This window comes from Orcinus orca, chromosome 7 (genome assembly GCF_937001465.1).
Source record: "Orcinus orca chromosome 7, mOrcOrc1.1, whole genome shotgun sequence".
NCBI lineage: Eukaryota > Metazoa > Chordata > Mammalia > Artiodactyla > Delphinidae > Orcinus > Orcinus orca.
The window spans coordinates 87,041,137-87,052,079 of NC_064565.1; the positions used below are offsets into that span (position 1 = coordinate 87,041,137).

At 41.4% G+C, this 10,943-nt stretch overlaps 1 protein-coding gene across 5 annotated transcripts in view; it reads left to right on the forward strand.

The window, feature by feature from the left end:
* The window catches only part of CDK15 (cyclin dependent kinase 15), a 103,184-nt gene extending 94,728 nt beyond the window's left edge, over positions 1 to 8,456 (forward strand). For 3 of the 5 annotated variants that reach the window (XR_007478472.1, XM_049712367.1, XM_004262847.3), the window contains 2 exons: positions 5,051 to 5,192; positions 7,604 to 8,456. Coding sequence is in view for 2 of the 5 variants with exons in the window: in XM_049712367.1 (XP_049568324.1) it covers positions 5,051 to 5,160 (110 nt within the window). In the remaining 3 variants the exon portion in view is untranslated. Of the gene's footprint in view, positions 1 to 5,050; positions 5,193 to 5,795; positions 5,928 to 7,603 lie in introns of all 5 variants that reach the window. The other 2 variants (XR_007478470.1, XR_007478471.1) reach the window with 2 other exon arrangements.
* The last annotated feature ends 2,487 nt before the right edge of the window (positions 8,457 to 10,943 follow it).

Genomic DNA, 10,943 nt, shown 5'->3' on the forward strand with positions numbered 1-10,943 from the left:
CCTCCCTATCCCACCCCTCCAGGCGTTCACAAAGCGCCGAGCTGATCTCCTTGTGCTATGTGGCTGCTTCCCACTAGCTATCTACCTTACGTTTGGTAGTGTATATATGTCCATGCCACGCTCTCACTTTGTCACAGCTTACCCTTCCCCCTCCCCATATCCTCAAGTCCATTCTCTAGTAGGTCTGTGTCTTTATTCCTGTCTTACCCCTAGGTTCTTCATGACATTTTTTTTTTCTTAAATTCCATATATATGTGTTAGCATACGGTATTTGTCTTTCTCTTTCTGACTTACTTCACTCTGTATGACAGACTCTAGGTCTATCCACCTCATTACAAATAGCTCAATTTCATTTCTTTTTATGGCGGAGTAATATATACAATGGAATATTACTCAGTCTGTCTACCTTTTAAATCCTCCATGAATCAGTACTTAAGAAGCAAGTTAGGAAGTGTCCTCCATAACACACTTCTTTACCTTCTGTGCTCAGTGTTGTCCTCTACCCACTCTAATACATTAGAATACAAGATGTTGGGTTGAGACATGGCTTAAGATGTTGCATAGAGTTAACATTGGTAGGAAAAGTCTGGGTAAACCAAGTCCCTCAGCTCTACCAACTGCTTAAGTTGGTTAAATTTGTTAGCATCATGGACTGAAAGAATCTCCAAATAAAGATAAATGCTTCAGGAAAGAGTTAGAGACCCTTTGACAAGAAAAGGATCTTGGGACTCATTATTCCATGTCTTCGTTATATAGATGAGTCCCTGACACCCAGAGAAGAGGAATAGCGGCTGCCGTTTATTGGGCGTCTATGTGTTTTACATAAATTCTCATTCAATCTAGATACTAACTCTCAAATCTGGAGTGATTATCCTCATATTACATATTAGAAAACTGGGGCTGAGGGAGGCTAATTGCTCAAAGTCATACAGCTCGTTAAGTGGTAGAGGCAGAATTTGACGTAAATCAGACTCCCAAGCCACTGTCTTCCACTTCTCATCACTGCTTGCTAAAGATCACAAGGAAATTTAGTACTGTAACACAACCAGGATTAGAACCAAGATCTTGACTCCCAGCCCTGCGACCTTTCCACTCTCTCGTCGTGCTCTATGTTTATTTTAAAGCCTTCCCAGGAAATATGTCACATGTTCCCAGGTAACATGTTCAAGATCTCACAATTAAGAGGGCTCAATTTTATGTTTAATAAAGACTCAAGCCCCTGACCTCTTCCTTAATCCTTAATGTCATCTGGTCTTAGTTTGTTCTTTTTCTTTTTTTTTTTTTTTTGTTTTTTTTTTGTTTGTAACACAGTCACCCTTGGGTTTTAGGATTTCTTAATCAGTGCTGGTTATTGTTTTTCCCTTACTATTACTTATTCAGTTTTGTAAGAAAAATATCAGGATCCAATGGAAAATTGGGTAAAGGCACAAAATAGCAATTTACACAAAGGAAATGAAAAAAACATACCAACACATGGGATAAATAGGCAGTCTAACTAGTGATTAAATAAATACAAATAACTGTTAAAGTAGTTATTTTTTTTCCCTCAACTTAATGACTCCTAACTCCCAGTGCTGGGAAGATTGTGGTAAAATGATTCTCTGCAGATGGTGGTGTAAGTTGGGGCAACCTTTGCAACGCATTTTGCCATACCTATAAGGAGCCATAAAAATGCTAACAACATTCAACCCTATACTTTGGTTCCTGGAAATTATCCAGAGGAACAATCGAACAGAAAAGAAAGAAAAAAAAAAACCAAACCCTAGATGCATAGAAATGTTCATTGTGGTGTTGTCTATAATTTTTTTTAATTCTAAAAGATAAAAGAAACTCTAAATATTCAACACAAGAGAACTGATTGGATAAATATTGTTATATTGACCCAGCATACAGTACTATGTAACCATTTAAAATGATAATTCACAGGAGTGTGGGGTAGTATGGAAATGTTTACCTTATGACACAAGCTAAAAGAAGGGATACAAAATTGCATATTATAATGCACCTGTGGAAATGTATTATGCATATCAACAAAACTGGAAAGTAGAGTACAAAAGTAAAAATGCTCTTCTAGTTGAGGGGAATTGTGGGTAATTTTTTTCCTTTTTTCAAAGTTTTCTTTCATGTTGATGTTATATTGCCTTTGTTGTTTAAAGGAATAAAGTAAGACAAATGGTACAGGGAGTTAAAGCTCTGGATTGAGAGTTTAAAAACTTGAGTTTTCTTCTTTTTTCCCCCAGCATCACATGCATTATTGGCCCTCATAAACCTCAATTTCTCAATCTGCACAATGGGTTAACACTAGTTTCCTGCACCCCAGATTGACAGAATATTTATTTTATAAAGCTTTTAACTCACTGATTTCAAGGGTTCACATAAATGCCCTCCTGGGAGAATGAGAGGAGGGAGGGAGAGGAAAAGATAAATAGGCACTAATTAATTTTAAACGGAAAGATCATCTGCTTTAATCGGAAATGCATGTGTGCTGTGCCCCTAGTCAGAGTTTTAAGTGCACTCCATGTTAGTTAGCAACTTCAATTTAAAGTACTGTGTGATCCTTTGGGCTTTGAAGATATGAAGCCTATATACATACACATGAGCTAAAATTACCGCTCAGTCACGGAGGCTGTGTGCACTATGAATAATTAAATGCACTAAGCAACTCCAGCTGATGGATTGATGATGTGCAAGAGTAGCACGAAAACCACGTGACAAGGAAAATTACAAGACATTTTGAAATGATGGTTTAATTTCCAAGCTTTCTTTTCAACTTGTGCTTTCTCTTTCAGCCATTACAGGCAAGTAGAAGAGATTTGATTGTCTTGTTTCCTGTGAAAGGTTATTTAGCTCCTCAATGCCATTAAGTCACTTTCTGCACTCCAGTGCACTGAGACTTCAGCAGGTTATCAGCCCAGGAAGAGTAAATGGAGACACCAGGATCGGATTTCTAAAGGAAGGAAAGTTAAAGCAAAGTTTGAAAGCGGTGACAGCCAACAGCCAGGAGCTTAGGAACTCAATTAGACTGAAAGACAACTATCTCATTATCTCATTCCGAAATGATCTAAATACATAAGAATCTCAAAGTTTTAAATAAACTTGTCCTACTGACTGTCTAGATGACTGAATTTCCCTTCTCAAAAAGTTTTTAAACACCCACTTTTGTATTTATTTATTCTAAGCGCAAAGCAGCTACAATAATTATGCTGTCAGATTCAGAAAGCTAATGAGGAGTCAGCAAATGGAGGGTTTTGCATTTGTGAGATGCTGCAGGAGAACCACTCGGCTGCTTTTTTCCTTCTTTCTTTTTTTTCCTCTTGTTTTCTTTTTCTTTTTCTGTGAGTTGGGAAGGAGAGTCGGGCAGTCCATGGCCAAATTGAAATCCCTTTGATTAACTGGTTGCTTTCCCAGCACTGTTCTGCCACATGTTTCTCTCTCTCTCTCTCTCTCTCTCTCTCTCTCTCACACACACACACACACACACACACACACACACATCCTCCTCCCACCCCCACCCCGTCTCTCTTTTTCTTCCTCTCTCTCTCTCCCTCTCTCCCTCTCTCTGTCTTTGTCTCTTTCTCTCCCTCCCTCTCTCACTCTTTTTTGCTCTCTCCCTCTCTCTCTCCGTCTCCCCCCGCCCCCGCCTCCCTCATTGCTATTGAGGAACTATTGCTTTTGAGGGACATCTTCATGCCACTGTCCCCAAGGTAAGAGGACACTTCTTCCTGAGAGACGTTCCCAGAATGGTTTGGACTTGAGTCGATTTGAGAGTAATCTGTAAAGTTTAATATGCACGGTTTGTTTGAACTGTTTGACTGTTTACACTATGACCCGAGCTAAAAGAAAGTAGACTACAAAACTGCACGTTATAATGTACCTGGGAAAATACATTATGCATATCAACAAGACTTGAGGTCTCCCCTTTCTAGTCTAGCAAATATGTAACTCCAAACCGAAGGAGTCAGGGCCACAGCTTACCCATGGTAGCCAAGACAGAGTCCGCATTGCAGGTTTATTTCTTCCCTTTGGGTGTGAATAGCTTCCAGCAAACAATATTATTACGGCATTTTATGCTTTCGGTGCACCAAAGCTGGAGCTTCTCTTTTTTGTGAAACTGTGTGGTATTTACAGCAACCCAGTTTGTGCAGCTTGTGAGCCTTGGAAAAGCAGTGCCCAAGTGGAAGGATGTCCTGAGCAGGTTTTGTGGATGTGCTTTGGTGACCATGTGGCTGTTGCCCCGGATGTTTTTCTCGGATGGTATCTGTGCTAATGCTTGTAACAATGGCTACTGGTTATTAAAGATATATGGTGTATCAGAGCAACTCAAGACGTTTGGCACGTATCATCTTCTCTAAGCTGAGGGCAATCTGCCCGCAAGTTTTCTTATCCCCATTTTGCAGATAAGCCCCTTAAAATGTTAACTTTTAGAGGACATGGCCCATAAGTTTAGCATAGTAAAGCACCCAGGGACAACACACGTTTAACAAACACAGGCATTTATAAAAATGCAAACTGTCAGCATTCTGTGAGTCTGAGGGCATAGGTAATATACACATATTTCAAAAACATTTTTTAATCTACAAAAGTTGCACCTTAGAGTCTATTTAAATGGATTGCCAAATGTATCTAATGTAACAGAAATTTGAAACTTTCCAAAACATTATGTAGCCCCGCGCCATGCTCACTGCCTGTCATCACCGGGACTCGCGTCCAGACTCCTTGGCTTGATTTTGGCCCTTGTTGTTAGTGTGTGTGTGGCTTCCAGTTCTGCTCCTGTTTGGACCACCTTCCGCACCAAGGTGCCTTTACCCAAGTGTTCATTTGGTAAATGTGCATTGAAGTGAATTGAACTGAAGTGAATTGAATAGGAGGCACCTGACAGCTATTCAGTAACGTGAGTTATCCATGAGTCAGTATAAATTATTGATGTATGAGTCTGGCTTACATTTTGATGTCTCTTCGGGTGACAGATATTACAACAGACATAAAAAAACACACCGTGAAAGATCCCAGGAGATAATATGTTGGTGCTTTTCTCTTTTCTTCCCTACAGTGGAGTCTCTATTTACAGTTTCAGGAGTGAGGCTAAAGCCAGAAATGTGTGACCTGTTGGCCTCCTACCGGAAAGGTCACCACCCAGCCGGGTTTAGCAAATGCTGGTGAAAAGAAAGGGCGAGATCACCAAGATTTTCCAGGTAAGTGGTTACAACTGTGTGGCCCCTTATGGATGGAATTGAAAATCAACCACTGTCCAGTGAAGACCTGGTTCATGGGTTCAGAGCACCTCTGTCCTGGGCCCGGCTCTTCATTCCCACTCTGGGCACAGAGGCCTAGGCCTCACAGGCTGTGAAAGGAGGATGGCAGTGTGCATCAGCTCCCACTGCCAGGGGACTGATAGGACTCCTGAGACAACCCTTACACGTCACTGTAAGGCCTTGAGCTGACACATTGGAATACAGGACTCCACTGACATGTTAAATTCCCTTAACTACGTAGTTCTCGCTGTCAGCTGATAGGACAAAATCAGAGGTCAGGATGACCAACTGTCCCCACTTGCTCGAGACCAAGGGGTGTCCCAGGATGTGGGATGTTCGGTGCCAAAATTGACACAGTCCCGGGTAAACCAGGATGGTTGGTCACCATAGTACTGCAAATTACCACCTAGCCTGCCCCCAGGTGCCAGAGCAGACCTGGTTCAGTCCAGCACCACCCAGGAGGTGGTTTTGGAGGCCTACGAGTGTCCAGTCATCACTGCTACAAGCTTCTTAGGCTACACCTTTTTGCACCATTGCTTACAGGGAGTCCTCTCCAGGGTGAGCTCTGGGAACCATGAGGACCTGATAGGGAGGGAGGACCCATCCACAAATGTCACAGACTCAGCTGCTCTCAGCAGTCTCCTCCGTCAGCCCAGGGCAACCCAGCCTTCCAAGGTAATCTTGAAGAGGAAGGGGCGCTGTAGAGGACTTCCCCAAAGCTACCATATCCTAAAGAGTTCTGCTGGTAGGCACAGAAAGCCAGGTGGGACAACTCCAAAAGCCACCATAGTATAGACATCCCCAGATCTTACAAGAGCACTCATCCTGGGCCTTCCATGGTGGGTAGAGGGGACAGCAATCTAGATAGAGGAATCAAGGTGAGACCCAGGCACACAGCCAGCCAGCCAGCCCTGTAAGTGACCCTGGCTATATCCCAGACCACAGTCATTAACCTATGATTTGGCCACGCATCCGGCAACCACAGCTTGCCGTGCTTCCTAGCAGAACTTTTGGGGCCTAGATGGTAATGACTGGCATACTCCCTGCACCACCCCTGCCCCGACGTCATTCACATGGCAGGATTCAGCTCTTTGCCAGTTTCTCTGTTAAAGGCATATACGCATCAAGAACGTCTGCCTTTTGGATCTTCTAAGATCATTGTATTTAGAAATTTGGGAAGATCAGGGAAGTTTAGAATGATAGCTCTTCGTCAGAGCATTTTATGAAATACTGAAGTTTATATTTTGACGATATAAAATTGGAATTACAATGGGCCATACAATCATAACATGGTATTTCCCAAGTAAAATATTTTCTAGAGCAGAAATTTTACTGTGTAATTATGCCATTTTAAACCCACCAGTTATGAGAACAGCGTATACTTTAGGATTTGCCCTTCATAAAATTATCAAAGACATTGATGGAAATGGTCTCAGATGGTGGTGCCCCGTAAGACATAACAATTATTTCTATCGTTATTTTGTTTTACTAAAGCCGCCAGGAGGTAGGGAGCTTACCCTGCCTCTCTGAACTACAGTCAGTTTCCGCAAAGAATCATTCATTACCTGTAGATGTAAATTGGTCACAATAGAAAATCAATTAAAAGGAGCGTGACAAACTTGGCGTCTGTGCCAGCTGTTGAGGAAGGGAGGGGGCAGGCGGAATGTGCACTGGAGTAATCTCCCGATGTCCCTGGGCCCTTGGTACTAATGTAAGGAGATAAAACCCACAGGAGATGAACCACAACAGGGAGAAGCTGGAGCAATTAAACTGTTTAATAAACGGCTTGGGATCAGCAAAATCTGGGAGTGCTGGAGTCAGGGACTAAAAGTGGTAATCACATGGACACTTGGGGCCTGTAAATCTTTTCCACTAAATTGAATTTATGTTAAAATATTCACTTTTCAGGAGATTCAAAATGTAAATTGGGATATTAGGACTTATAACTAGCAGCAATGCCTGAAAATTAAGACTCTTAAAAGATCCTCAGAATGTCAGCTTCAGGTATGGAAAAACTGTATGCTAATGTCTACAATAGAGACATGGAACTAAAATTTACTGGGTATATACCATGTGCCAGGCACTTTACACATATTATTTCAAAGCTTGGTGTGTTTTGAATAGTTAGGGTGTGGTGAGGTATAATGATAATTTGTACATTTGGAGATAGATTTTGATTACCAGGGGTAAGATGCTGCCTCTGTTAAAATTTATTATCACCTTTTCTATCTATCTATCCATCTGTATTTATATATAATTCCATCAGTAACTTTGCAATAATATTTAACAGGTTTCCTTACTCAATCTGTTATTCATGATTCTGATTTTTTTTATTCTTCATTCACTTCCAGGACTACCTGTATTGCTGTTTCCGTTTTAATTTGCTTCCACTTACTAAGAAGCTTCAAATCTAACTCCACACTGGACCAAGGGTTTTATACCATCACCTGTGATGTGGAATATTTTAAATATGATGTCCAAGGCAACAGTGCATAATACTTGAGGAAAAAGCAATGAAAGGTTATTGCTGCTGTCATTTGCCTAGAACTTAACAGTGATTGGCTCAAAAATTAGACATAGATTGAAATCATCTGAGAAGAGAACTTCTGAATAATTTCATTCATTTCGTTATTTGATAGAGTGATCCTTGGGCCAGAAGGAGAACAGGACAGAAGGGAGACAACAATTGAAAGACTTTGGAGACAGAGCTGGTGCTTGCAGAGGCCTGTCACTCCTGTGGTCACTTACAATTTCCCGCAACAAAAGGACTTCTGTGGCAAGGAGAGGATTAGTCTAAAGTTTAGAAAAGTCTACAGGGAAGGTGGTTTCTTGGATAAAGTTGTCAACGAAAGGAGTCTTGCTTAAGACTCTTTGTTATGATTTCCTAGGGGGCGCTTCTTCCTTCACTAACTGGATTGTCAAAACACATTACCACCCCATCCCAGCCAGATTTTGGGAGTTTGGATTGAGCTGCTGGTTAGAATTAAATTTCAGGCTGTCTCCTTCTACTGAATCCTAATTGTCTGTGATGACAGCAAAAGTGATGAGTAATCTCAGCTCTGACTTGATGGCAGAGATACTGAATAGATAGATAAGAGCAAAGAGTTCCAAAGTTGTAATTCAAGTCCTGTTGCACCATGAGATACACATGCTTGTGTGCACACACATAAGCCTCAAATAAAATGAGAGATCTGTCTCGGCTAACATGTGTTTCATTTTCTACAATGGGTCCTTCTAAAAGAAGCTGGGGAAACTCAAATTACTTCATCTGGGGATGATCTACTCAGGAAATGTAGTAGCCTAGAAACCAGAGACCGCTATATAGCCTTTAGAAGAACAAGGAGGAACTAATTAAGAGAGAATTTAAAAATAGTACCTATGCACTCAGAGTCTGAGATGGAAGGAGGAAAAATGTACACAGATGGTCCAAAGAAATCTACCTTACTGAGTATTTGATTTTAGTAAGGCATTTGACAAAGCCTGTCCAGATACACCTGAAAGATGAAACTGTGTGGGCTGGATGGTGAGGCAGATCTATGTGTTCAAAGAACAGTGGCCTGACTGGAGAAAGGCCAGCAGTGGTGTGGTACAACTTTCAGCCCTAAGTCCTATTCTGGTCAAATGTTTTTATTATTAATCACTTGAATAAAGCTGGAGAAGGCACACAGTTTATTCATATAACTCATTAAAGTAAGTACTGTTATTACTCATTTATTACTTCCATTTTACAAAAGAGGAAACTGAGGCTCAGAGAAGTTAACTAACTCCTTTGTGGTAGGACAGCAGAGGTAAGGTACACACCTGAGGTCTGGCAGTCTCCAATGTCTATGATCTTTCCAGTAATCACATACCTATCATATCTGTAGCATACACAACTCTTGAAGAGGCAGCTGACATTTAGCATTGGATCATGATTCAAAAGCCTGAGATCTTGCTAAAAGCTAATGTGTAGCATTACACACCTATTAGAATGGTCAAATTCCAGAACACTGACAGCACCAAATGCTGCCAGGGATGTGGAGCAACAGGAACTCTCATTGTTGGTGGAAGTGCAAAAGGGTACAGCCACTTTAGAAGACCGCTTGGCAGTCTCTTACAAAACTAATCATACTCTTACCATAGATCCAGCAATCATGCTCCTTTGTATTTACCCAAAGGAGCTGAAAAGTTATGTCTACACAAAAACCTGCACACAGATGTTAATAGCAGCTTTATTCATAATCGCCAAAACTTTAAAACAACCAAGGTGTCCCTTTGTAGATAAGTGGATAAATAGACTGTGGTACATCCAGACAATAGAATATTATTCAACAGTAAAAAGAAATGGAGCGATCAAGCCGTGAAAAGACGTGGAGGAACCCTAAATGAATATTACTAAGTGAAAGAAGCCGATCTGAAAGTCACATACTACATCATTACAACTATTTGACATTCTGGAAAAGCCAAAACTATAGAGACAGTAAAAAGATCGTGGTTGCTAGGGGAGGGAGGGAATGTTGAATAGATGGTGCACAGAGGATTTTCAGGACAGGGTAACTGTGTATGATACTATAATGGTGGATACAGATATACGCCATTCATCAAAAATTTGTCCAAACCCATGGAATATACAACACCAAGAATGAATCCTAATGTAAAACGGACTTTGGATGATAATGATGAGTCAATGTGGGTTCATACAGTGTAACAAACGTAGCACTCTGTGGAGGGCGTTGGTAATGGGGCAGGCTGTGCATGTGGCGGGGAGGGGTGTATGGGAGCTCTCTGTACCTTCTGCTGAATATTGCTGTGAACCTAAAATTGCTCTGAGGGCTTCCCTGGTGGCGCAGTGGTTGAGAGTCCGCCTGCCGATGCAGGGGACACGGGTTCGTGCCCCGGTCCGGGAAGATCCCACATGCCACGGAGCGGCTGGGCCCGTGAGCCATGGCTGCTGAGCCTGCGCGTCCGGAGCCTGTGCTCTGCAACGGGAGAGGCCACAGCAGTGAGAGGCCCACGTACCACAAAAAAAAAAAAAAAAAAAAAATGTTGCTCTGAAAAATAAAGTCTATTAAAACCAAACCAAAAGAAAAAAAACCAGAAAATAAAAAAAGCTGATGAGCAACAGCCAATACATTCCTATCAAATTTCATCTGGTTTAATTTCTTACACTTTAGGCTTAAAATGTCAACAAGTTAAGTAAGGCTTAGTGGAAGTTGGCACTTTTAACTATAATATGAATTAATAGTATGTCTGGCTGCCCACCAAAGATAATGCTAATACTTGTGGTTGATATAAATGAAGGAATAAGAGGGTGTCCCAGAGAAGGGAATTAGTCAGATCACATCTAAATTATTGTTAAATTTCACTCTACCCATCACACTTTAAAAGAAACATCACATTGAAGTAAATATTTATTGTGCATCTATTAGTTTACAGACTTAATCCTGTTTAATCCTCTTAACAAGTAAGAGGTAGGTGTAATTATTCCCCGCCTTGCAGAGAAGAACACAGAACTTAATTTAAGCATCTAGGATTTGATGCTCAGACTCTGTCCCCAAAGTCTGGCCTGCACGCTCCAAGGAGGGCTGCTAGGAGAACAGAGGGTACAGAGACCAGGGCACAAGAAGGAATACTCCAAAAAGGGAAAACCCAGGGGCAGAGAAGTTCCCTTCAAGGAATTGAGGGTTCTCATAGAGCAAAGGGGCTGGCTCT